The 27,188-nt window shown below is 34.8% G+C and overlaps 1 protein-coding gene across 3 annotated transcripts in view; it reads left to right on the top strand.

The window, feature by feature from the left end:
* The window catches only part of PLXDC2 (plexin domain containing 2), a 512,014-nt gene that overhangs the window by 465,035 nt on the left and 19,791 nt on the right, over positions 1 to 27,188 (top strand). For all 3 annotated transcript variants that reach the window (XM_038529866.1, XM_038529863.1, XM_038529864.1), the window contains one exon: positions 2,168 to 2,328. In XM_038529866.1, the coding sequence (XP_038385794.1) occupies positions 2,168 to 2,328 (161 nt within the window). The remainder of the gene's footprint in view (positions 1 to 2,167; positions 2,329 to 27,188) is intronic.

Raw genomic sequence — 27,188 nt, 5'->3', positions numbered from 1 at the left:
TTTTCCGGAACAGTTTCTGTTGATCTTATTCCTTTAAATGAGCCATACTTTCCTGTTTCTTTGTATGTTTTGTGAATCTTTATTAAAAACTGGACATTTGAATGTAATAATGTGGTAATTCTGGAAATCAGATTCTTCCCCACCCTTCTCCGGTTTTTAGCTGTGTTTTGATATTATTTTTGTTGGTAGTTGATTGTGCTGTTGTTGTTGCGGTTGTGGTTGCAGACTGTCTCTATGCTGAAGGTCAAATTGAGATGTAATCTTAATGTGTTTTCAAATCTTTCTGAACTATTCCCTAGGCATTTACACACACTTTCCAGTTTTTCCCCATACGTGCAGATGTTTCCAAATGTCCCAGTCTTTACATCTAGCTCACAAAAGGGGGAAAAACGTAGTGGGGAGAGGGTGAAAAGAGCACTAGTTCTTTAAATCCCCTGGAAGTCACTTCAGCCAGAGGGGGAAGGGCTTGCAACAATGGAGGAAAGAATGAAAAACCAGGGGCTACATCTTTGTGCCTCTGTGATAAGAAGCACCAATCAGAAGTCAGAACACAGATCCTGATCTCTGGAGGACAAGGCACTTTTTGCCTGCCCTGGCTCCTGGAGGCTGCTTCAGGAACACATGTACAGCTACCTGCCACGTGACTGAGGGGTGGAGGATGGGCAGCCATTAAGAGTTGAAAATTGACTGAAATTAACCTCAATTTATAGTCCAAGCCTTTCTCTTGAAAGTTGCAAGCCTTCAATAGAGTCCAAAGTGCCAAGATAGTTGTCAGACACATTCTACCAATGCAATTATTGTCTATGTAGGGAAACAGATTCCTCATACTTCATACTTGTCCTTCTTACCAGAATCCTCTATGTACATGAATTTTCATATAATGATTTACTGTTTAAATTGTATATTCTTTCAATAATGAATTATAGTGTATAAAGGAAAGCTTTAGGATATTGAGCTTTATTAGATTTGGACAAGAATTACTGAATACCAGCTATGAGTCTCAAACAGAAAATAAACAATAACAACAAAAATTTAAAGGATGGATAGGTCATGTTTCTTTGTTTTATCTGATATTCTCTTACTTCATATTGACCATGCATTCTGATAGGCAGTCATGTTTTCTTTTTATTAGCAAAAATCTAAAATAAGAGAAATAAGTCAGTGCTTATTAAACAAAGTTTAATAGACAAAAATAATATTTAAAACAAAGATGCAAATTAGTAGTGAAAAGATTAGGAATCACTGCTGTAGAACTTTTATGAATATTAAGTAATTTTCTAATGGTTCAAAAACATCAATCATGGTATGCACAAAAACACTGTTACCTGCTACACCTAATTTAAGATTTTTAAATACCTGAGTAGTCATCAAAGGTTGAAGAATTTTAGAACAAGAGAAGACTTTAGAGATTAGCTTTGTTTGGTTGACTGACTTTGGGTTGGTTAATTATTACTTTAGAAATTTAATTTCTTTTTCCTAATTCTCTGAAAATGGGTATTACAGTGGAAAACATCTCAGTAAAAGTCAGATCAAATGATACTGGTTTGTGGCATAGTAGAATATTTTGATATGCTGTGTGTTCTCTTCAGATGGTGATAAAACTATTTGAGGGTCATTTAGCGTCCATCTGTTACTCTTTTAAAGAACATTTTAGTTTAAAACAGATTTTGAAAATTAGGCTTTGAACTCATGCACAGACTTTCTGAAAATGCTTCTCTAGCCCACCCAAAGAAGCATGATACTCTTCAATATAAAATTCCCAAAAGAAAATGAGAGAGGAATTTGCAGAAAGTAATCAATTTTTCCATAGGTAAAAGTGCCAGTGGTTTAATGAAAAAAATCAAATTTAAATTTATTATATAGTTAATTAGAGTTTTAGATTTTCCACGGTCCTTTTAGAATAATGGCTATTAATTTTGTTTATTGAACTATAAATTAAAACACAATTACAAATCTATTTTTAATCATTAATGGTATGGATTTTTCATTGCCCAAATAAAGAGCATCTAACTTTGAAAATTGGTGTCATGGAAAGGAAGAGTTGTATGGAAAGTAAAAGAAAAAATTCTAGTTGGTACTTTATTAAAACTATAAACATCCCCTCTAGTGAAAATGCAAACCTAAAAGTGCACACATGAATGATCTGACAGCTGTGCTGTTCTTTCAGCTTCTACAGATGACAGTGCAGCCGAGAAGAAAGGGAGCACCCTTCATGCTGGCCTCATTGTTGGAATTCTCATCCTGGTCCTCATTATAGTAGCAGCCATTCTCGTGACTGTCTATATGTATCACCATCCAACGTCAGCAGCCAGCATTTTCTTTATTGAGGTAAGTCAGTCATAATACATGATAACTGTGCTGGTTGATGAACTCTTTGCATTTGCTAACACCACCTGTATTTAATATTCAACACATGATTTCTACATTTTGCTGCTGCAGGCAGGTTTCACACATGCATGCACACACACATATTGATAGATTGCTTTCATATGATAAGTTCACTTATCTCAGGAGCTTTTAAAGCAATAAGCTATCTTGCCTTTTGCAGATCTAAAGAAATATAGAAACCATAATGTTTTTGTCCTATGAGACCAAGTGTGTTAACCAGCTGTTCTCCTGATCCTAGAAAGAATGCAGCATATCCTGAAGGCTACAGGACTTAGCTTAGATATATTGATCAATAAATACTAATTGAGTATTGGCTGGATTCATAATGCAATATGATGAGCCTGCTCTCAAGATGCTCACAAACCATTTAGGAAAAATATAGCTTTCACTCCAAAAAAACAGTATAACAATAAGATAATGGTAGGTGCCATCACCATTTTGTGTAATGTGTATATATTTATATATTTACAAAGAAATGCACGTGAGTCACACACATTCACACAGCCACAAACAGAACACGGTGTTGAATTCTGTTTTTGTGTACAGAATATAGATTTAGTGCCAACTCCCAAGAAAAATCAGGTAGGAAGACCAGGGTCTAAAGCCAAGCCCTCAAGTTCAGAAGGTGTGAAATTAGGATACTGGGAGGCCACTGGATAAAGTTCATGTCATATTCTATGCCTCAGATGGTTGGAATTCCTAGGACCTTCACGTGTGCAGCTTTTATTCCAGTATCTTAATGGGGCTACTGCTGTTTCAACCCCAACTAAATAGTAAAGCAATGAGGGAAACCTTCTCCCTTAGAGTTTCAAACTTATAGATTTGAAATCTTTTCCAATTCTTTGGCTGATGTACAAAAAGGTTGCCTAGAATTTTGTTCGATTGTTGAGTGAGAAATTATAATAAATTTTAAACTACAGAATTACTTTTGTCCCCTATAATAGAGAGAGATGAGTGATAATCAATTAAATAATTACTCAAAAGTCCATTATGGTTCTCAGCTGTGTATAAAATAAAGTCTCCTTAGGTCAGCATTTAAGGCCTTGGTGATCTGGATCTTGTCTGTCATTTCGATCTATATCCCATGCATCTTCAACCTGGAGATGACAATACCATGAACTTTCATTTTTTTGCTCTCCTCCATACACATTCCAAATTTTCCATGCCACCAAGACAATGCTTATTCTGTTTCCTCCACCAATAAAGCCCTCCTCTTCCACCCCAATTCTTGAATTTGGGATCTGAACAGACTTCAATGCCATGTATCACCCCATAAGCTTCCCCGAACCATCTTGCTGTCTGGACAGCTGGACATAATCTCTCTTCCTCCTCTGAAATTCTATCCATCATAATTCATCTATGTCTTTCTATGGCATTTACTTTTCTGTTTCACATTAGAATTAGCTATATACATGATTTATTCCCCCCTACAGACTTAAAAGTTCCTTAAGATTTGGATTAAATAACAAAGTTTCCTTCAAATAAGAGACATTCTATCAATATTTTCTGGGAAAAAGAAATCCTTTGACATTTCAAACTCCCTCTACAATTTCACAAATGATTTATTCCAGAAATGGCATCCTCACTTAAAATCATAATAATTGTGAAATTATCAAGCATTTAATTTAGTTGGAAAATTGTTTTTTAAGTTTTGCTAATTTACTTGTTTTTTCATGGAAGGACGTAGGGAAGTTTCCTAGGTCAGGACTGTGTTCCTCAAAGAGCTGACAAGTGACAAGCTGCAAGGTTTCAGTGACTAACCAGACATCAGGCTGCTACTATAACCCCTTACATATTGAAGCCTTTTAATGCACTATACAGTCTATTTTCTGACATTGTAAAAAAGAAGATACTGTGAAATATCTGATGGTAATGGAATTGGAAAGTTGCACAGTGCAGAAGACCTAGTTCACAGCAGCTCATAGCAATCCCTATGTAAATACAAAGTGAGACTGAAGAATAGTAAAAGTTTTTTTTTTTTTTTTTTGGTTTGGTTTTTTGGGTTTTTGTGGATTTGAGGGGCATTCATCTTAGAGATAAGTTTGTTTTGTACCCTCTCATAACACAAAGGAAGAGACCGAAGCTCAGAATGGTGGGATGATTTCTCCAAGGTCAAAGAGGGATAGCTATAGGAAGACCTCTCGTCTTTCCAACACTCAAGAAAGCAGAATCATTCTGTAGATTGCTGAGATTTTCTTCCCTTTGCCTTTTTCCTTCCCACTGGGTTGATTGCCAATTTCTGCATAAATCACTTCTTGCTGTTGTCCCCATGCAGCTCACAGTGGCTGGTCAGCAGGTGATTTTTGAAGATGATAATCATAACTTTACTATTATTAAAGCTGACCCATGCTGACAAATAAAACACAGACCCATGATGACTTCACAGTTACTAACATGCTAAACTCAGGAATTTGAAGGTTTTGAATTACTAGTTAAATTAGAGTCATTGATGCATAAAGAGATTGAATTTACCAGTATTGGGTAAATTGCTTTTCATGTTCTTCATTATACTGCTATCTACTTTTTAAATACAATTGATGTGCTCTCTCCCATTATGAAAACAATACCTGCTCATTATAGAAAACTGGCAGAAATGTAAAGAAGAAAAAGTAAAGTCATCTTCATAGTACTGACATGCAGAAACAATCACTATTAGTATTTTAATTTATTTTATGCTGAAATTTGTATATGCAAAATTTGATGTTTGCCCAGTTAGTTAACTATGATTTCACTGAGATGCAAACTAATATTTCTTTTAAATAACATTTTTCCATTAGTCAATGTCATTTTGATGGCTGTATGCTATTCCATACAGCGTTCATTCAGTAGCTGTATATTGATTGCCTCTTTTGCTGTCAGGTGGTATTCAGAAAGCACCAAGGGCCTAACATTGCTTAGAAGTAAAAAAGAACCTATTGCACCAAATCTGACTAGGTATTAGGTTCCTGTTGCTGCTGAAACAAATTACCACAAACCTAGGAGGTTAAAAGAATACATGCTTATTATCTTACAGCTTTGGAGGTTAGAAGTCCAGAATTAGTCTCACTAGGCTAAAATCAAGGTTTCAGCAAAGTTGGTGCCTTCTAGAAGTTTCAGGAGAAGTCATTTACCATTTTAGCTACTTGAGGCTGCATGCATTTCTTGACTTCTGACCTCTTCAAATCATTCCAGCCTCTGCTTCTGTCATCACATCTTCTACTACCAATTCTACACCCCTTTGCCTCCTCCTTGTAAGGCCCCTAGTGATTACACTGGGTTTCTTTGGATAATCCAGGATAATTTCCCCATCTCAAAGTCCTTAGTTTAATCCCATCTACAAAGTTCATTTTCCCATAGAAAGTAGCATTGACAGGTTTTGGCTATTAGGACATGGACATCTTTGGAAGGTTATTATTCTGTCAACCACAAACTGCATTAAATGCATCACACACTACTCATTAAACTATGACAGGCCCTTGACTATAAAACAAACTCCAATTTTTGTGATATTAAAATGTTACCTAGTGTGTATCTTGTGTGTTTCATAATGAAATCCAGATTGCATGAAATGGTTGTAGACTTAGTTCTTATGCTACACACTGGGTATACTGTTATGAAATTTAATGATTTTGCCCTTGAGTGGATAAACCAGAGCTCATGCAACCAGTCTGGTATTGTGGAGTATTGGGGCTCCTCCTTTTTGTTGTTGGGTTTTTTTTTCTATTATAATTAGCCTCATTATGACACTAATAATGGTAATAGTGAACATTTATTAAATTCACTAGTGGAAGTGATTTCCACTTATTACCTTGTTTAATCCTCACCAAGACTATAGGATATACAAAGATTATCTCCATATCATAGATGAGGCAACTGAGGTACAACATTTAAGTTACTTGTTCAACATCATACATTTAGCCTAGTGGTGGAGTCAGAATTTGAGCCTTGGATCTCCAGAGACTATATCCTGTTTATGCTGAACATTTTCTTTCACTTTAACTAGATAATTCATTTTGTGTTTACCTGACTGACTTTTCTCATTAATTTTCAAAAAGACACCTGATTTTGATCAAAATCCATCATATTATACAAGAATAACTAGTGCACTTTAAAAGCTTTTTAAAAATCAGGTTTATCATCTTGAAACAAAATAGCAGAGAACAAATATTCAAATAATTACATGTACTTTAATTTTTAATAGATTTTAATAAAACTATCTATTTGGAAAAAGTAAATATCCCTTAGATTCTACATTACTGTTTGCTGAACATTTCTAGGCATAGATTCTGTGATTTATAATAAATTTCATTGTTGCATAAATATGGGTTATAGAGATAAATGTTTACACTGTTACTTTCACATATCACAAATTAAGATTTTTAACTAAAACACATAAAATTTAATCTAACTGAAGGTCAAGAAAATAGTATTATACAGTGATAATCATATGAAAAAGAATCCCTATGAAAGGGTTCTGTGTGAACTATAAACAAAATACTTTAGTAATGTTAATGAAAGTTTTTTTAATGAAAGAATTTATGTTGAATACTACCCTTGATTTTTCTTAGTATTGTAAACAAAAGCTGATATTTAGACATTTATATACAGATTTGATTGTTCTCTATTAATAAAAATAAAGATAAATGGAGAAGATAAGACCCCTAATGATAAAGGGTGATCCATACCATGGAAAGTAGATTCTATGAGGAAAATATTAAAGTTTTTTGTGAAGCAAAAACTAAGAATACTTCATCATGGTGCTGATGCTATAAAGTACTACTGAAACACATCCTCACAAGGAAAGAAATTAGTACAAAGGGCTCACTTAAAATATGTTAGAGAAGAAAGCAAAAATTATAGGCACAATGTCTTTCATGTCTCATGAGGACACTAAGGTAGTGCAATGGCAATAGGATTTGCCTTTATACAGGATATAATTCTTACCTTGAGGATTAGAGAAAAGACAGGGTATAGAGCTGAGCTGTCAGTGTGATAGCCACTAGCCCTATATTGCAACTGAGCAACTTGAAACATGTTTAGTATGGAATGAGTTGCTTGTAAAATACCCACCAGTTTTTAAAGTTTGTGTACAGGAAAATAATGTATAATATGTTGTTAATAACTTCTATATTAAGGGCAGCCCAGGTGGCTCAGCAGTTTAGCCCCACCTTCAGCCCAGGGCCTGATCCTGGAGACCTGAGATCGAGTCCCATGTCAGGCTCCCCACATGGAGCCTGCTTCTCCTTCTGTCTATGTCTCTGCCTCTCTCTCTCTCTCTCTCTCTCTCTGTCTCTCATGAATAAATAAAATCTTTAAAAATTTTTCTATATTAATTACATGTTAAAATGCAAATATCTTGGGTATATTGGGATAAATAAAATATATTATTAAAATTAATTTGGGGGCGTTCCAAGATAACACCACAGGAAGACCTCCTCCCACAGAAACACTGAATCTACAGCTATATACTGAACAATTCCCTATGAAGACCTGAAAAAACTGTGGAACAGTTCCTTCACAAAAATAATAATAAGGCCATGTGGAGATAGGCAGGCATGAAGAGGCAGTCTCCACCAAAAGCCACACACACCCCCCAGCATGGCAACTCACAGTCAGGAGGGATCTCACAAATCCAGAACTTCTCTCTGAGGAGTGAGGGGGTTCCACCCCACATCAGGTACCCCAACCCTCAGGGACCTGCACCACAGAGATGAACTCTTAAAACACCTGTCTTTGAAAAACAATGGGGCTACAGTCCAGGAGACCCAAAAGTCTGTAGGGAACTAAGATCCCTAAGATACTGATCTTAAAGGGCCCACCACAGAAATAGCAGTTTGAAAAGCACCTAAACTATATGCAAAGGAGATTCATTTGCTAATCTTCATGCATCTGCCAGAGGGTAAGGAGACTTTGGGACTCTCTCCAGAAATGGTGTGCTAGTAAGCACCATTTCTGCCCCCTGTTGGGACACATACTCACCTGCTAAAGCCAGTGGGCATGCCTCACCCTTGTACTCTCCCATGAAGCTTCAATAAATAATTGAAAAAAAATCATGAGTGTGTGAAGATTAAACATCTACTGAACAACCAACCGGGCAATGGAGAAATTAAAAATATTTGAAACAATTGAAAATGGAAGTAGAACATACCAAAATATATGGGATAAAGCAAAGCAGTTCTAAGAGGAAAATTCCAAGTTCATAATAAAAGAGGCCTAACTCAAGAAACAAGAAAAATCTCAATCTGCCTTTATGCCTAAAGTAACTAGAAAAAGAAAAAACAGAGCCCAAAGTTAGGAAGAAGGAGGAAATAACAAAAATAAGAGCACAAATATGAAGTTGAGACTAAAAGGAAGAAAAAGTCAGTATGCTGGTACTTTGAAAAGATAAACAGATTTGACAAACCTTAGCTAGACTTACCAAGAAAAAAAGAAAGAGGGCTCAAAAAAATCAGAAGTAAAAGAGGAGAAGTTACAAATGATACCACAGAAATAAAAAGGATCATAAGCTTAAAAGCATAGATAAGTTCCTAGAAACATATAATCCTCAAAGACTAAACCATGAAGACATAGAAAATCTGAATTACTAATAAGAAGATTGAATCAGTAATCAAAAATCTCACAACAAACAAAAGTCCAGGATAAGACAACTTCACTGGTAAATACTACTAAATATTTTAAGATGATTTAATACGTATCCTTAAACTCTTCCAAAAAACTGAAGAGAGGGAATGCTTCCAAAATCACTTACAAGGCTAGCATTACCCTGATACCAAATGTAGACAAAGAGACCACAAGCAAAGAAAATTCCAGGCCAATATTCCAATGGACATTGACACAAAAATCCTCAACAACATATTAGCAACCCAAATTCAATGATATATTAGAACAATCATACACCATGATGAAGTGGAATTTGTTCCAGAGATATAAGGATGGTTCAACATTCGTAGACCATTCAGCATTATACACCTCATTAACAAAACGAAGGATAAAAATCATATCATCTCAAGAGATGCAGAAAAGGTATTTTACCGAATTCAATATCTGTTTATGATAAAAACTCTCCAAAATAGTGGCTATAGAGGGAATATTCTTCAACATAATAAAGGCCATATATAACAATCCCATAGTTAACATCATATGCAACATGAAAAGCTACAATATTTTCATCTAAGATCAGGAAAAGAGAAGGATGCCCTTACCACTTATATTCAACATAATATTGAAAATCCTAGCCAGAGCAATTAGGCAAGAAAAAGAAGTAAGAGCATACACATTGGAAAAGAAGACGTAAAATGGTCACTAGTTGTGGATGACATGATCTTATATATAGAAAATGCTAAAGATTCCACACAAAAACTGTTAGAGATAATAAACAAATTTAGTAATGCTGCAGGATACAAAATAAATACACAAATGTATATCGTGTTTTTCGACAATAACAACAAACTCTCAGAAAAGCAAATTAAAAAGACAATCCCATTTACAATCGCATCAAAAAGAATAAAATTCCTAAGGATAAATTTAGCCAATGAGGTGAAAGACCTATATGCTAATAATTATAAGATATTGATAAAAAAATTAAAGACACAAATAAATGAATAGTATTCTGCACTCATGGATTAGAATTAACACCATTAAAAGGTCCATATTACTCAAAATAATCTAGAGATTCAGTGCAATCCCTATGCAATGTCAATTCTAAGGCATTTTTCATAGAAATAAAACAGACAAAATTCATATGGAACAGCAAAAGACCCAGAATAGCCAAAGCAATCTTGAGAGAGAAGAACAAAACTAGAGGCATCATGCTCCCTGATTTAAAACTATAATATATAGTTATAGTAATCAAACACTATGGTATTGGCATTAAAACACACAAAGATCAATGGAACAGAAGAGAGAGCACAGAAAAGTTAAACTCATACATATATAATCAATTAATTTACATCAAAAAAGGTAAGAATATACAATGGTGAAAGGACAGTCTCTCCAATAAATGATACTGAGAACACTCAACAATTGCATGCAAAAGAATGAAACTAGACTACTGTCTTACAATACACAAAAATTAACTCAAAATAAAGACTTGAGGGACGCCTGGGTGGCTCAGCGATTGACTGTCTGCCTTTGGCTCAGGGTGTGATCCCACAGTCCCAGGATCGAGTCCCACATCAGGCTTTCTGCATTGAGCCTGCTTTACCCTCTGCCTATATGTCTGCCTCTGTCTCTGTCTGTCTTTCACGAATAAATAAAATCTTAAAATAAAACGAAGACTTGAATGTAAGACCTGAAACCAAAAACTTCTAGAAGGAAACACAGTGGTAAGGTCCTTGACATGAGTCTTGGTGATGATATTTTAGACCTGACCCCAAAAACAAAGAAAACAAAAGCAAATATAAATAAATGGGACATCAAACTAAAAAGCTTCTGCACACCAAAGGAAGCCATCAATGAAATGAAAAGACAGCGTATTGTGAATGGGAGAAAATATTTGCAAATCATATATCCACTAAGATGTTAATATCCAAAATATATGAAGAACTCATACAATTCAATAGCAAAAACAAAAATGAAAATGAAAACCAAATAGTTGGATTAATAAATGAGCAGAAGATCTTTTTAATGTGGCTATTAGGTAGTTCTAACATGTATGTGACAAATACTATATTTCTTTTGGATATTGGTGGTTTTAGAGAAAATCTTGCAGAGAAGAGGGGATTAAAAGAAAGTCTGATTCTCTCCATATTTTTTGAAAGGAAAAAAGGAGAGAGGTGGTTAACAAAGCTATCTGATATGTTGTCCTTTCATTCATTCACATTTGTTGGCTCCTACTAGGTGCTAGGTACTCACAAGTATAACAACTAGAGATAAACAAAAATGATGAGAGACAACCCTTGTCCTCATGAAACATACATTCTACTGGGTAGAGATAGGTGATAAACATATTTAATCTAGGTGTGGATTTCACATTGTTTAGTTTTATAAAACAGGCAACCTTTATATAAGGCTTGAAGACAATGTTACATTTTTTGGCTAGTATGGTAATAACCAAGGACTTAAGAGTTTGAGATTATCTCTGTGTCTAAACTGGCAATTTGCTAATCATCATTATCATCATCACCACCATCACCATTTTATCATTTAAGACTTTTTATAGGGCTCTAGATATATATTTGGAAAGAAGAAGGGAGGAAAGAAAGAAAGGAAGAAAGGAAGAAAGACTGTTTTCTAAAACAGTTAATGTTCCTGAAGGACAAAGCAGTTTCAGCATTCTTAAATTGTGTATACTGATTTGAATTAGAAGTCACGTGACAGCTTTCACAATAAAACCAAAAGGAAATGTCTAAATACCAATCATTGCTCATATCATACTTCAAAATTCTTATTATTTCTAGGAGTCAAAAATATCTGCCTTTAGTGGAATATCCAGTACTTTTTATCATGAAAATCATAGAATATGAAAAAAAAAAAAAAGACACCTCAGCCTGTGTGCAAACCCAAGACTCTATAACTTTTCCAGTATACAGTATATTAATTCCCCAGGTATCTACTTCAAATTCATTTCCCTGAGTTTTATGTTTTATCTTAGAAATGTGTATGAATGTTACATTATACATGTCTATAATGTAGACATGTATGTTTGATATAAAAAATGATTTTTCCCAGGGGTGCCTGGGTGGCTCAGTCAGTTAAGCATCTGACTCGGTCTCAGCTCAGGTCACAATCACAGGGTCCTGGGATGGAGCCCCAGTTCAGGCTCCTCACTCAGTGTAGTCTGCTTAAGATTCTCCCTCTCCCTCTGCCTCTCTCCACACACTTGCTTGCTCTCCCTCTCTTTCTCTAAAATAAATAAATAAATGATGCTTTTTAAAAAAATGATTTGACTCAACCTTCAATCAAAGTTCACAGTCCAAAAGACAATTCTTATTTCTTCACCTCAGTTGTATAGCTCTCGATGCTATAAAATACAGATAAATTGAAACCACCAAAACCCCTCTGCTCCAGGAACCTAAGTGGGAAGGTTCTTTCTATACCTTTATTACATTCAGGCTGAGTGTAGAAATAGAAACACAGGACAGTGAAATAATATGCTGGGGTCACGTGAAGCCTAGTTTCAGAGCTCAGACTTGAACCCAGGACTCCCCATTCTAGGCTGCAGGCTGTGCCACCTACAGCAGCAGTGTAACAACAGTCTCTAAGCAGTTTACCACTCGAGGGATTCCCCATCGCAACAAATATTTGTGAATAACAAGGACCAGTGGAGAATATGATTAAAGGAAGACAGGCAGCTGTGGCCCTCAACGTTTCCTGGCAATTGACAGTGCCTCCAGGAAAGAAGCCAGAGGACAGGAGCCAGGCAAGGATTCAAAGGCTGCTGCTGGGGAAGAAAAAAGTGTTTACTCAGAGTTTGGCATCTTGCTTTGCAGCTGCTAGATGCATAACACTTGGGAATTGGGAAGACATGAGCCGTTGAATAATCTATGTAATAAATGGATCATTTCATAGACTCACGAGTCTTTTTTTATCTGGAAGTCACATGTTTTTTATAATTAAGTTTTACTCACAAGGTATTCCTTAGTCTTATTCAGTCTTAAAGAAAACTAAAAAATGATTTGTTGAAACAAAATACTTGTCATTTTCATTTCTTAGTGGAGGCAGAAGATGGTGTTCACTTTTGATGAACTGCTGGAGGACGGAAAGATGAAGGAAAACTTGAGACAGTTTAACACTCTGTTCAAAAAGCTTGCCTTGTTTAATGGAGCTTCCCTGAAAAGATATAGCAAAATATAGGGAAAATCAGTGAAACTGATTTCCTTTTTTTTTTTTTTTTAAGATTTATTTATTTGAGAGACCATGAGTGGAAGGGGCAGAGGGAGAGGGAGAGAATCTCAAGTAGACTCCCTGTTGAGCACAGAACCCAACTTGGGGCTTGATTTCTCAACTCTGAGACCCTGAGATCAAGACCTGAGCTGAAACCAAGAGTCAAATGTTTAACTGACCTTGCCACCCAGGTGCCCCTGAAACTGGTTTGCTTACAAAAAAAAAAAAAAAAAAAAAATTAGATGGTGCTAGTATGTCTGTGGTTTTTTTCTCACTTTCTGTTCTGAAGCACTGGAATTTTTTTATGTATATCACTGAATGTTTTTGAGAATCAGTTCAAGTTCATGGTGATTCCCTTGTGTATGTAATCACCAAAATAAAGATTTTTTAATAGATGACAATCTTTAACTTACTTTTCTGGGTAACATTTTAATTTAAATTCCAAAAACTAAAATCGCATTCCTAATTTACTGAAATATGTTCTTCCCTTCATTGAGAAAAATTATTAAAAATACTGAATAAAATGTTTTATACTGCACTGAATTCTCTGCTCAAATTCCTTCTTAATTACCATCCCCTAAGTTATTTCTAATGGTGCAGAAGGCCGTGAAATAAATCATATAGGTGTATATATTTACATATAAAATCTCCACAGGGAAGCTCTTAGTAGATGAAAGTATCAAATGAATAAATAAATAAAAACCTGCAGAGCTATAACTCACATGGGCAGCTGTAACCTGAATTATGTCATTTTGAGTACATGATAAATGTATTAGGTATTCTAATCCTCTCCTTCTGTTACCTCTTTAAAAGAAGATTACTCCACTTACAGTACCAACTGTTGAATAATTTTTCTTGTGACTTTGGTAACTATTCCTTGTTAAAATAAATACTTAAGTCTTTTCAATTTCTGGAGGCAGAAAATAGAAACTTTAATCTTAGCAATAATTATTGCTTTTCACAATAATAATGAACTTATTCAATTAAAAGATTTTTCCCAGCAATAACACATGGTATAAATTTTTTTCTGACAAAAATACAAAATTAAACTACTTAAGTTGATTATTACATGCTTTAGTGTATAAATAATACAATAATGGCTTATGATTGTAAGAGAATGAAAATTTTAGATTTGAGGTAGGACATTAAAAATTATCAGAACCTAGGGAATACAAATGTAGAGAAATATATTTATTTCAAATAATAGAAAAATCATGTTCTTTGTTATTCTATTAGAAATGATTAGCCAAAGATAGTTTTAATCTGCAAATGGGCTAGATTATTTTGCTCTATTTTCTTGAGGTGGTAATCTATAAAAACTTTCTTAATATAAGTAAAATAATTTTTAATTCAAAATTAAGACAACTTTTCTTACATCCCATAATAAGGGAATATAGCATCAGAATTATTAGTTCTATTTCTACCTTCTCTACTTTCAGCTAATTACAATATTTATATTTAAATGAAAAAGTCATTCATTTGTTAAAAAATATTTTTTTAACGAACACTGACTCTGCCAAGTATCATCATTGGCACAAACTTTGAAAGAGAAATATTTGTTTTATTAAAAGAAAACTTTTTCTTCTATAAAGAAAATAAATTTGTGATAATTATTCAAATATCTGTGCAACATAAAGTACTAGAGTTCTGGTTAGGCTAACCTTCTCCTAATTGTGTGTCAGATTTTTTTTTGTTTTATATATGAATTTTCGCATATCATTTTTTCCTTGTTTTTCAAACTTTCCTTGCTGTTGACCTTGAAATATCTGTGATTCATTAGCTTGTAATTGGACTTGAACCTTGAATATGTAGGAGTTTAATATGGAGAATATCTGATGTAACATGAGGTTGGGTAAAAAACACTGAATTTTAGTGAAAAATAATCTCAAAATTTATCGTTTATAGTAGGTGACTGTCACTTTAAAAAGGTATGTTGCATGAAAAGCAGGCTGACATCTCACCAATATGGTAGAAAACATAGTTAACCTAAAATGTGTTCAGAGGAGACCAATGAAGAATATTAAGGACTTAAAATTCATACCAGGAATGGATGAAGGAAAGATAAGTTCTAGGAGAGAAAGTGTAGAAAGAGAAGCATTCTAGCTCCCCACTGGTATTAATGGGCTATCCTGTGAACGACATATCTGACTTGTTCTGAATGGTTCTGAAGGATGGATATGGGGATTGTCAGGGAGAAGCTATGAAGATAGAAATATGGGCTCAATATAAACACTTTCTAATAATCACAGGTACTCAGAGGCTCCTGAGTGATGAGCTTTGCATCACCATACTTATTTAAGCATTCAAGAAGGCCCTTTGTTAAGGACTTAGTAGAGGGGATCTAAGCATTGTATAAATGATTGAGCTAGAATGAATTTATTCATTTCATCTGTCAATTCATTCTGTCTCTGTAAGTCTAGGATGTTATGGCTTCCTCCCACACCCTAAAATTGTATATGTTTTAGTACAAAAAAAGCAAAGTATACTAAAGGTGTGCTGGTGTATGCTTACAGTTTCTGAAGACATCTTTTTATTTTTAGTAACCCAAAGTGAAAAAGTAAAATACATACCCACACTACAAGGAAGACTATATAGTTCTTCTATTTGGAGAATATAATTCTTTATGAAGTAGTACTTGTGGGGGCAACCCACCAACTTTTCATCTTTTAAGGGAGTTCATAGTATTGAGTGATGCCTTAAATTTCATGTTCATGTCACTATAAGACAAGAAAGGCATAAGCTTGTCTTTAATTTAAAATTCTGCATAAAAACAAAGGAATTTGTCAGAAAAGGCACTTTTATAAAGTGCCTTAAATAAATCTTTCCCAATATGGGGCTACTTGAAACAGAAGAAAGTAACAAAGAGCCAGAGATCCAAAGTGCTATTCTTTGCTTTGTCTGATAGTCCTCTTTACAAACACATTTCTTAAATTTTACGAAGTAGAGAAGTTGACAGTTAAATATGTATGCTTTCTTTAAATAGGTAAGAGATGCAAAGCATACTTGACATTTTCCACTTATAAATAAATGCTTTTGTGGTTTTCTTTCTATCTCCATCTTCTAAGATTATTCGGAGAGCTTTTGGTAGAACATGTAAACTCCGGCCACTCAAAAATCACTTTTGCCTTCCCTTCCCTCACATTCTGCCAAGCAGCCTGAGGCAGTTTTTCAATATTCGCACCAAAAAAACTTTCCCCTGAAATTTAAGTTGGCATTTTTCACATTCTTATTTCATTTAAATCTGTGATCATTTATATCTTTATATTATAATCACTGCTGATGAACAAAGTGCTTTTTTTTCTTCTCACCCATTCTTTTACCTAGAGCAAACACAGACTTCAAGTTGAAACTCCCATGTTTCCATAAATAATGAAGTTGAGTCAAGTTCTAGACAGGTGCAAATTTGTTTCCCTGACATAGAACGAAGTGTAAATCCATACTCTGGATCAAAAGAAGTTAGGAGGAGACTAAGCAGATACTTAGCTTTCCTCCATGTATCCCACTTAAGGAAATATATCATTATCTCTTATTGATCTGCAAGTAATAAAGAGACAGATAAATCTCTGCCTTGCCTTGCTGCCTTAATGAATCTGCAATATTTATATATTTATTCATTTATTCATCTCAGCCCATAGAACAATTGCTTATGGGTTTTTTTTCTTTTTCATTTGAAAAATAGGTATAATACTAAATTATACTCAGTAATATTTTCACTCAAATCAATTTGGTGACAGATTTTATATTAATAAATGATGGAATTTAACAGTAAAAAAAGTCCTTTGGATATCAAAAGATAGTACTAATGGAAGTTTCTAGGAAGTTGTAGTGGCAGTAGCAGCATAATTTTTTTCTTTAAAAATGTCCAGATAAAAAGAGAACAAACTGGATATAAAAACCAAAAACCTGTGGACATTTACAACAGAACTAGCTGACAACTTATATCTAAAATATAAATAAGAACCCTCAAATACAACAGATAATGACACACCACCAATATCCATGGATTTGAATGCTGTCGGTATCTATGTGAGAGAAAGCAAATGGTGAGAAAACAAACTACACAAAAGACCTGAAAACAAGAACCACAATGTAGCCAATAGGTGTTGACTGGAAAATACAGCAGGTTAATGTAAGGACAGTAGCAGAAAACTGGAAGAGCTTTGCCAACTCCAGCTGCAGGTGAATACAAGGGACCTGTGTAAGAGTTTCTAAAGGGGCTAGAGTGGTAGAGTCCAAGGAATTCTCAAAACTGACTTGCCAGGTCCACCTTCCATGATCACACCCACACTAGGAGAAAACTATGGGGGAGAAATCAAAATTGAGTAGGATAGGGACAACAGAATTTTTTTAAAAAATTTTAAAAATCTAATGATAACAGGAAATTTCAGGAAGCAAGCCATCATGTGTTTTTAAGACCATTGAAGAGAAATGGAACTCTGAAATTGTCAAAGTTACTTGAATCAACCCTCTTTCTAAAAGTTTAGAGAAACTAAATTCACATAAAAATGAGTAAAAGCAAATTTTGGAGGTAGAAATCCAATGGAAAGATAATATAAAGAGAATAGAGAGCAGAGTAATATTCCTACAGACAAAGCACATCATAAAGCACATAAAGCACATCATAAAGACATGCTTTCAAAATCTAATAAAAATTCTAAAATAGTATTTCAAAACTAGGTAGAAAGCATTAAGAAAATGATGCAAAACATGAAATAACCACCCAAATTGGCATTAAAGAAACTTAGAAAAACCAACCTGAACATCAAAACACCACTTTGGAAATGAGGGGAAACACTAGAATAACAAGAAGAGCAAACAAAACACAATTCTTTATGACTTAGAAGTAAAAGGTTAAAAGAGAAATCTTTTTTAGTTGAAAAGAATTTTAGAAGGAGATAAAAGGAATTTGAGAGTATCAGTGGAGACAGAGTCTGTAAAGCATCAAAAAGTATTTATTTGAGGTCATAGGGGTTGCAATCCAGGAGACAGAATTGACCTAAATCAAAAGTGTGCTCTGAATTGAATTGCAGACAGTGCAGCCTTATAAAAGCAAAAACTGCAAGGTTACATAACTTGTTTTGAAAGCACTATGATTGGTGCTGGCAGTTTAAACTGGTTATCTAATACACGGTTTGCTTTTTAGCTAACAAGTGTTACATTACCTCTATTTCAGTCCAAAGTAGAAGAATGTGTTCCAGGAGGTGGTCAATTTGCAATTGACAAAAGTCAAAAGTTCATTATGTTCCAAGAATTAAAACAGGAGGTGTGTATGCACATCTAATTATTCAATATCTTTTCAACTCTATAAGTGACTCACTTATCAATGCTTACTTTATTTTGAATCTTCTTTCACAAGTGATAATGACAAATATTAAAGATTTGCAAAGAAGATCCAACATGTGGATAATAGGAATCCCTAAGGAAGAAAATCAAAGCAATCAATCAATACCACAAAAAATAATTCTTTACAAATTTCTTGAATCTTAAAAAAAAATCAAAGTGTTGAAAGAACTCACAAGGTATCTGAGATGACTGGCCAAAAACAACCAATATTAAGATTTATTCTAATCAAATCAATGAACGTTTTTTAAAAAGAAAATATCCTTTGTGCCCTTAGACAAATGGAACACCTGATTTATAAAGGAATAGTAACTAGATCATCATTAAATTTTTGTGCCAGAGGAAAATGAGATAAAAATACTACAGAAAAGACTGTGTAGACCAAGGCTTTCTATTCAGCAAAACCAACCTTCAAGTATAAAGAGCACCATCAACATACAAGAACTCTGGCAATAGTGTTTTCAGGAGCCCTTCCTGAGAAAATTAGAGAACTTTAGATGAACAAAATCACAACAGAGATATCAAACAAGAACTGGCGAACTCAGTTCACCCTTCTGGTGCCACTCAGAATACATCTATATACTTTCCCCATATGACCTCCCTTTGTGCATTTGGAAATGGTCATTACTATAACACACACTTCATGCTTCAACTGGCTTCATCTATCAACAAACATTTTGGAAATCTTTAGAAAATGTTTACAATATTTTTCTGTATGTCACTCATTTATATATTTTAAATGCAATTGCTAATATATCAGTAATATAATGTTAGATCAGTTATACTTCAATTAAAAAGTAAATGTAATTGCTAATTTATATAATAGGTATACATTATATGTTATATAATAATGTGCATAATTTGGGCAGCCTAGGTGGCTCAGTGGTTTAGCGCCACCTTCAGTCCAGGTCAAGATCCTGGAGACCCGGGATCGAGTCCCATGATGGGCTTCCTGCATGAAGCCTGCTTCTCTCTCTGCCTGTGTCTCTGCCTCTATCTCTCTCTCTCTGCGTCTCTCATGAATAAATAAATAAAATATTGAAAAAAATAATGTGCATAATTTATATATGCACATTCTAAACTCCCCTTTACTGTTAAAATTATAATCATAAATAATAATACTAAATCATTTATTTATTATTGTTTTTGATCCGGCATACATTGTACTAAGGGTCTTACATTTGTAAATCTCTGAGCATCATATAAACCATTAAAATGAGGTGCGTATGTACGGTGCAGACATCTAACTATTACCATAATTCATGTTCCCAGTTCCATAGTAGATACTTGTAAATGACAAGTAATTACACAATTTAAGATTCACTTTCCTAGTCTGTCTTGCATCTGAGTATGGGTATGACTACTAGTCATCAATAGAAAGTGGTTTGTACCACTTTTAAATCCAGGCTTTTAAGAGTTAAATATGCCTTTTACACACCCTTCCTCCTGTTCCACCACTGTATACACATAATCCCTAGGGAATGGAGAAGCAAAATGGAAGAAGCCTGATCCATGCATGGAAGGAAGTTGCCTGTCCATAAGAACAATTGTCATGAATTATTATGTGAGCAAGAAAATCACTTAAATTTACTAATCCATTGAAAAAATTTAAAAAGAAGGGTTATTAATAGAGAAAGGAGTTAAATATAAAATCTTTATATTTATATGATGTATATTATGTAACATATAAAAACATGTAAGAAATTCATTAGAATAGTGAAGAATCTGGGAAAATCATTGAGCTGGGTATGTTCTGAAAAACAGTAAAATTGCATTAGAATTTGTTTAGAAAACAAAGGAGCTAGATGGATTAAAAACCACTGAGGGGGTTGAGGGATCCCTGGGTGGCGCAGCGGTTTGGCGCCTGCCTTTGGCCCAGGGTGTGATCCTGGAGACCCGGGATCGAATCCCACGTCGGGCTCCCGGTGCATGGAGCCTGCTTCTCCCTCTGCCTGTCTCTGCCTCTCTCTCCTTCTCTTTCTGTGACTATCATAAATAAATAAAAATTAAAAAAAAAAAAAAACACTGAGGGGGTTGAGCAAATCCAAATCAAAGGAAAACTGAGGTTATAAAACCATCGAGGATGTTGAATAAATCCAAATGTAAAATAAATGAAATTGTTAGCAAAAAACTATAATGACAGATAGTTATAGAAGAAAGATATTATTTATAAAAAATTATAGGGGCACAGAAAAAGAAAGAAAAAATAAAATTTATTTTTAAAACTAAACAATTATCATATTTTTGGATTTAAATTTTTATTTACCAGCTGTAAAATCTATTTAATAGATTAAATTTGGGTAATTGGAAAATTTAGTATATATCTGGATTCTTTCTTTATTTTTTCTTTCTTTCTTTCTTTCTTTCTTTCTTTCTTTCTTTCTTTCTTTCTTTCTTTCTTTCTATCTTCCTTTTTAGTGAGAATGTGCAGGTGGAGTGGGGAGAAGGAGAGGAAGAAAGAATCTTAAGCATGCTCCATGCTCAGCAAAGAGCCCAATTCAGTGCTCAATCTCAGGACTCTGAGATCATGACCCGAGCTGAAATCAAAATCTGGATGCTTACCTGACTGAGCCTCCCAGATGCTCCAGTATATTTCTATTTTTTAAATGAATAGTTGAGTAACCAGAGATTGAGATTTGAAGTTCTTTTCTATTGACTCTGGTTATAAGTGGGACTGATTGATCAGTTCTTTCAAGGGACTGACTTTAAAACAAAATCAGACTTTTTTCATTGTATTGTTTTATTTTACTTCTTGGTGAACTTTAATAACAATGTGGGAGCTGCAGGGGACAGCATATCTGTCTTATTTGTTGTTTTGTGCCCAAGAAGAAGCACAATGCTTAGTAAATATTGGCTGAATAAATAGTGTCATCTAAAATAATCCAAGTGAACTTCAATAAATAGAATCATGAAATGATAGAAAGTTGAAAGCAGGAAACTTAAGGAAAAATCAAATGCACAGAAGTCAAGATCACAACTCTTAGCCTCATACAGCTCACCTAAAGAGAAATGAAACTCCATTTTCCTGGAAAACACATTTCTAGGCTTTGAAAATATGAATAGATCTTTAAATTACAACTTTGATGTTATAAGATTTGACAAATTCAGACATTTTTAATACAAATCTTATTAGAATATTTTAGTTGAGCCATTCACACACAGTATGTCTTAAATGCATAAAATAACTTACTGATTTAAAAAGATATTACCCCTTTTAAAAATTATTGGCACGTATTTATCGGGGCTAAGGCAGTTTAATCTTGTCATTAAACATGGCTCATACTAGGTTGAGAACCCCTGTTAGTCCACTTTCTCATTGTATACATGAGAACATGGATTTGCTTAAAGTTTTGGTGATGGAACCAGGAACAAGTAAGATAAGTAGCAAGAGTACAGTACAAAGGGAGCAGACCTTGTATAAGTTCTAACTTTTACTAGCTTTATGAATTTTGGTCAATTCCTCAACCCCTCAACCCCTAACTCAACCAGGAATTAAAACCATATTTGGTGACTCCCAGACATCTTTCATCGGCAATGTGTCACAAGCACTATTTGTTAAAGAATAGTCATTAGTCACTGTGGGGTAATTATGCTGGAATTTTAATAATAAAGAAGAGGAAAAAAATTAAAATAGTCATTAGTTTCAGCCAAAAGCTGTATAAATATCATTTATTTTCGACCCCTGCTTTCTTGTATTTACTGAAGAGGTTCATTTATTTTCCATGCCTGCCCTCTTTTCTTAAGTGAATGTTGGTGAGTTTCCCAAATAAAAGGAAAGGAAAAAGAACCAGTGTCCAAAATAATTCACAAGCCATTTTATCATCCCCTGGATATAATATCATCAATTGTGCAAAAAAAAAAAAAGTCAAATCTATAGGTTCTAATTGGTATATCTCAGATATCTTCATTTTTTATTACTTTTTTTATTTTTAAAATACTGTAAAAATTGGAGTAACCTCCAGGACTATAACCTCACTCGTGTAATAGCATTAGAACGGTAACCAGTATTTGTCATAGGATGGATGTCTTACTCTCTCAACTAAGTTTTTGTGGAAATTACTTGACTCTTCATAAAGGACACTAATGAACATTGCTGGAGGCCTTAAGTAAAAGGATCTAGTCAGTTATAACACTGTTTGTAAATATCATTATAAAGGCATCTGTAATACTTTTATAATTCATCTTTTACAGCACACATTCCTAGCTTTTCTTTTTCTGATGTACAAATGCTCTATTGTTTACCTTCTCAGGATCATAAGTATTTTTTAATTTCAATTTCTGAATTAGTTTGATAAGAGATAGTATGCATCCACAATTCCAAAATAAATAGGTCAACTTACTCAGATTTTAAAAAGATGCATCTTTATGGATATCCATTTTTCAATGTAATACCTGAAATAGGTAAAAAGTATGCAATTTACCTTTTAAATTTTTTTCTAAAACTTTTAATTTCATTTAAACATAGGCATGTGTCATGAAATACCAGCCAAATATTATGGTTCAATTTTGGCCCTGGTTTGATTGATAAACATTAAATCATAAAATGAATAGCATCCACTCTTGGATTTAATGGTATAAATAATTCTATTGGGTTGTTGCCTAATCTTGTCATTAAACATGGATTAAAGCACACACCCCTTTAGGGCAGAAAGTAGCTCATTATGTACCATTCCTAAAGTCACAGTTAATTAGAACATAATTTACTAGCTTTCCTTTGAATTCACTCAGAAACTCAGTGATGCTCCAGATACAAGTAACTTTATGAGAACAACCTCTTGAGGAACACAGCCAGGCTTATTGTACAAAGCAGCACTAACTCACATTCCACTTTTATTAGAACATTTATGACCAGAGCAGCATTATCTTGTCTTTTATCCAAGTCACTGTGCAGCAGGGAACTGGCCCGTTTTCACATTCACTGCAACTTGGCTTCCTCAGAGTAAAGTACCTATCTAATAGCAAATTATAACTCTATTTTAGTAGAAAACAACCACTTGTAGCACTGTGGTTCAAAAGATCAAGAGATACTGCCAAATTCAGTGTCAACATGATATTATGAACTAAGACTAATGCTAAAGAAGACTAGAATGTTCTCTGTTGTAGCATGGAAAATCAATCAAAACTAAAGCGCCTATTTGCACAGTGCAATCTGATAGATGCACTTAATATGACAGAGGGGTAGAACTCAAGTAAATATCCATCCCAGTCTGCATCGGACTGCCCAGTTTATGTCTATTGTTTGATTTAATTGTTAATAGTACTCCATTCACTACAGAAAATGTCTTAATTTGGACAGTAAACCCATCATGACCACCCTGTGTATACTTGTATCCCCTGCTTATCATATATATAGAGATACAGAATATAAAAATTTTAAAGGCCAAATAGCCACATATGAATTCAATACTGATAGAAGGAATATCAAAGGTACACTTAATGCTGAACAAAAGATGCAACTAAGTACTATAAAATCCATAGGAGAGGGAGATTAATCAGTAGCAATTTTATCAAAAAGGTGGAATTTGAGTGAGTGCTGGAAAACAAAACAAAACAAACAAACAAAAGAATGCTATGCTAAGCCTAAGCAGAGAATATGGCATTCCTTATAGAAGAGAGGTAGGTATGTTATGATTTTTTAGATGCATTAAGAAAGGGCCAGAAGAATTAACCTACTTGACACTATATTGATAGCTGTGGATTGGTACGGAAATGGCTTTAATGTAGATTCAAGTTAGATGTGACTGGCTTTAAAGAACTATGTAATCTGGACTTCATTCTACAAGCAGTGAGAAATGGTGACATAATAAGTAAAACTTGGGGGTATCTGGGTGGCTCAGCTGTTGTTTCCAACTCTTGATTTTGACTGAGGTCATGATCTCAGGGTCATGAAATTGAGCCCCACATCAGGCTCTGTGCTGGGCAGTGAGCCTGATGAAGGTTATCTTTCTCCTCCTCCCTCCGCACCTCCCCAAGCATGCACTGTGTCTGTCTCTCTTAAAAAGAAAAAGAAGAAGAAAGAAGAAGAAGAAGAAGAAGAAGAAGAAGGAGAAGGAGAAGGAGAAGGAGAAGGAGAAGGAGAAGGAGAAGGAGAAGAAGAAGAAGAAGAAGAAGAAGAAGAAGAAGAAGAAGAAGAAGAAGAAGAAGAAGATGAAAATGGGGCTGCAGAAAGCTAGAAGAGCAGAAGAGTCCTCAGAGGAGAATTCAAGGCTATGTCAGCAGTCCATGTGCAAGTGCTAGCTGGAGCGGGTACTAGTGGGGGGAAGGAATTGGGACTAACTCAACAGCCACATGGAGGAAGAAAATTTAGCAGTTTTCATTTGCATAAAAGCTTTGTGTCAGAAAGTGTTTTCAAGCAATGATCTTTGATTCTCCCTACTTTCCTATGAGGTCCACAAAGGAGAGGCATTGTTATATCCCTGTTTTAAAGATAAGATAACCAAGATTCCAAGAAATTAAGCAATTGCCAAAACTGCTACAGTGGATTAGTGGTGAAGGTGGGGAGAGTATCCTGACAGTTTGCATTGAATATGTGGGATGAAGAAGAAAGGATTACAGATAGCCCTGAAGTACAAAATTTGAGCAACTGGGAAATTATATTTTAGCAACAGAATTAGAAATATCAGAAGATAAAAATAGCTTAGGAAGGAAAATGAGGGGATGAACTTTAAATGTGTTTACTTTGAGCTGATGGTCAAACCACAGTTGACCCTCTCAGAAAAGCAACTGAAGAAAGTAATGGATGTAGATAGAGCAATCAGGTGAGAAAAAAAAAAAAAAAAGGAAGTTAGTGTAGTAGAAATTGAAACCCAAGAGAATAAAGAAGAATGCCATGGAGAATAGAGAGATTATAGCATCCGTGGCTAAGCCTCAGGACATGTTAGCAGTTAGTGTTTATAAACCAAGAAAGAAGATATGTTTAAGAGGGGAAAAAATACACAAGATACAGGAGTATGTGTCATCACAGAAAAAAACACAAAAAGAAGGGGGTCGAAAATGAAAGGGAGGCAGCAGTTTAAAGCACTCTAGAGAAGTCACAGAATAAGAAAAAAAAAAGTACTAACTTGGCAATCAGATGCTTTGTAACATAAGACTATGCAAATCCAGGGAAGAGAGAGGGCACCAGACTGAAGGATATGAAACGTGATTGTGAAATGTGAAGACAGTGGATCCAGTCAGACATTCAAGAGAGGTCCGGCACTGCGGTTACAGAGAAACATCAAATAAAGAGGCTTTTTGATGTGAAGTGTAGGTATAAGGCAAAGAAACAATGAAAGGAGTGTTTTAAGGTGCTGGAGGAGGAAGGGGGAATGAAGTAACTTCATAGCACCAACGAGATTGAGTAGGAAAGGCAATTATGCAGCAGAGGAAGAATGTCTTTTTATTGCAGATAAGAAGGAAAGATGCATAGCTATAAAGGCATTAATGAAGAGAAAGGGGAAAGGATTAGCATCTTCCTAAAGACTGAGCCTTTAGGGAAAATGGGTGGTGATCTATAAGACTGACGGAGGGCAGCATGGGGTTGGATGGAGTGTGAATGTATCATAAGGATTTAACAAGAAGACAAGTAATCACTGACTTCCCAATTGAAAGCCTGTGATTCTTTGTGGCTCAGTTCATCTGAATGTGTGACTTTCTTCTGTAGGAGTTGGGACTGCTTAGGGTCTGGATTAGGAAAATATAGAAGGTGAGGATTTCTGATGAAGATGGCAGAACTTATCCCAGATTGATCATCAGAGAAGGGAACAGGCAGGTGACTAGCAGAAATTGGGTCTAGCCTGGGTGAGACTAATGGAAAGCAGTGACCCACAAACTAAAGGATTGAGAGGCCAGACTGGGGAGGTGACCATTTTGAGATGAGATAGAATGAGCAATATAGATGACATAGAAGTGAATATTTTCAAAATGATCAAGAAGGAACCCTGAAGAAGAGAACGTTGAAGCCATTCAGGTTGCTGGAAGTGATAAAGTAGAAGGAATAAAAACAAAGCCCACAAGCCAGTGGTTTAGATTTTCCAAAGACCTGGAATGAGTCCTGCAATAAGCATCAAGGCTACAACAATAGGGAGTTTTATTCTGCTGTTGTTTTTGTCTATGTTTATGTTTTTGTTTTTGTTTTTGTTTTGAGAGAGAGAGAGAGAGAGAGAAAGAAAGTGCACATGCACACGCACAAGCTGGAGTGGAGGGAGAGAGGGAGAGAATCTTAAGAAGACCCCCCCCCCACCCCGCTGCCCAGGAAGGAGACCAACAGAAGGGCTCCATCCCACAACCCTGAGATCATGACCTGAGTCAAAACCAAGGGTTGAGCCAACTCAGTTGAGCCACCCAGGTGCCCCACTACTCTCTGTCTTTATATTAAGTGTGCCCACAAAAGCATCTCTGATGACTCAAATTCAAATGAAGGCCTCTTTCCTCAAAACTCATGGAATTCATTGTTAAATACTTGCAGGAGATACTTGATTTCAAACTTATTGTCTGTGCATTTTTAGCCTATAACAATTGGTTAGCTCCTATTCAAGCTTTCATATATAGAGATCTTATTTTTCCATAAATATGCTATAAATGTCTTGAGTTCAGTACTATGTTTTACATATAGGTGCTTAAATAGTAATTTTATTGGTCGACTGAATGCATTTATACCCACATAAATTAACTAATAA

The sequence above is a fragment of the Canis lupus genome, chromosome 2 (genome assembly GCF_011100685.1).
Source record: "Canis lupus familiaris isolate Mischka breed German Shepherd chromosome 2, alternate assembly UU_Cfam_GSD_1.0, whole genome shotgun sequence".
NCBI classification, from domain to species: domain Eukaryota; kingdom Metazoa; phylum Chordata; class Mammalia; order Carnivora; family Canidae; genus Canis; species Canis lupus.
This window is presented reverse-complemented; position numbering and strand designations above follow the sequence as displayed.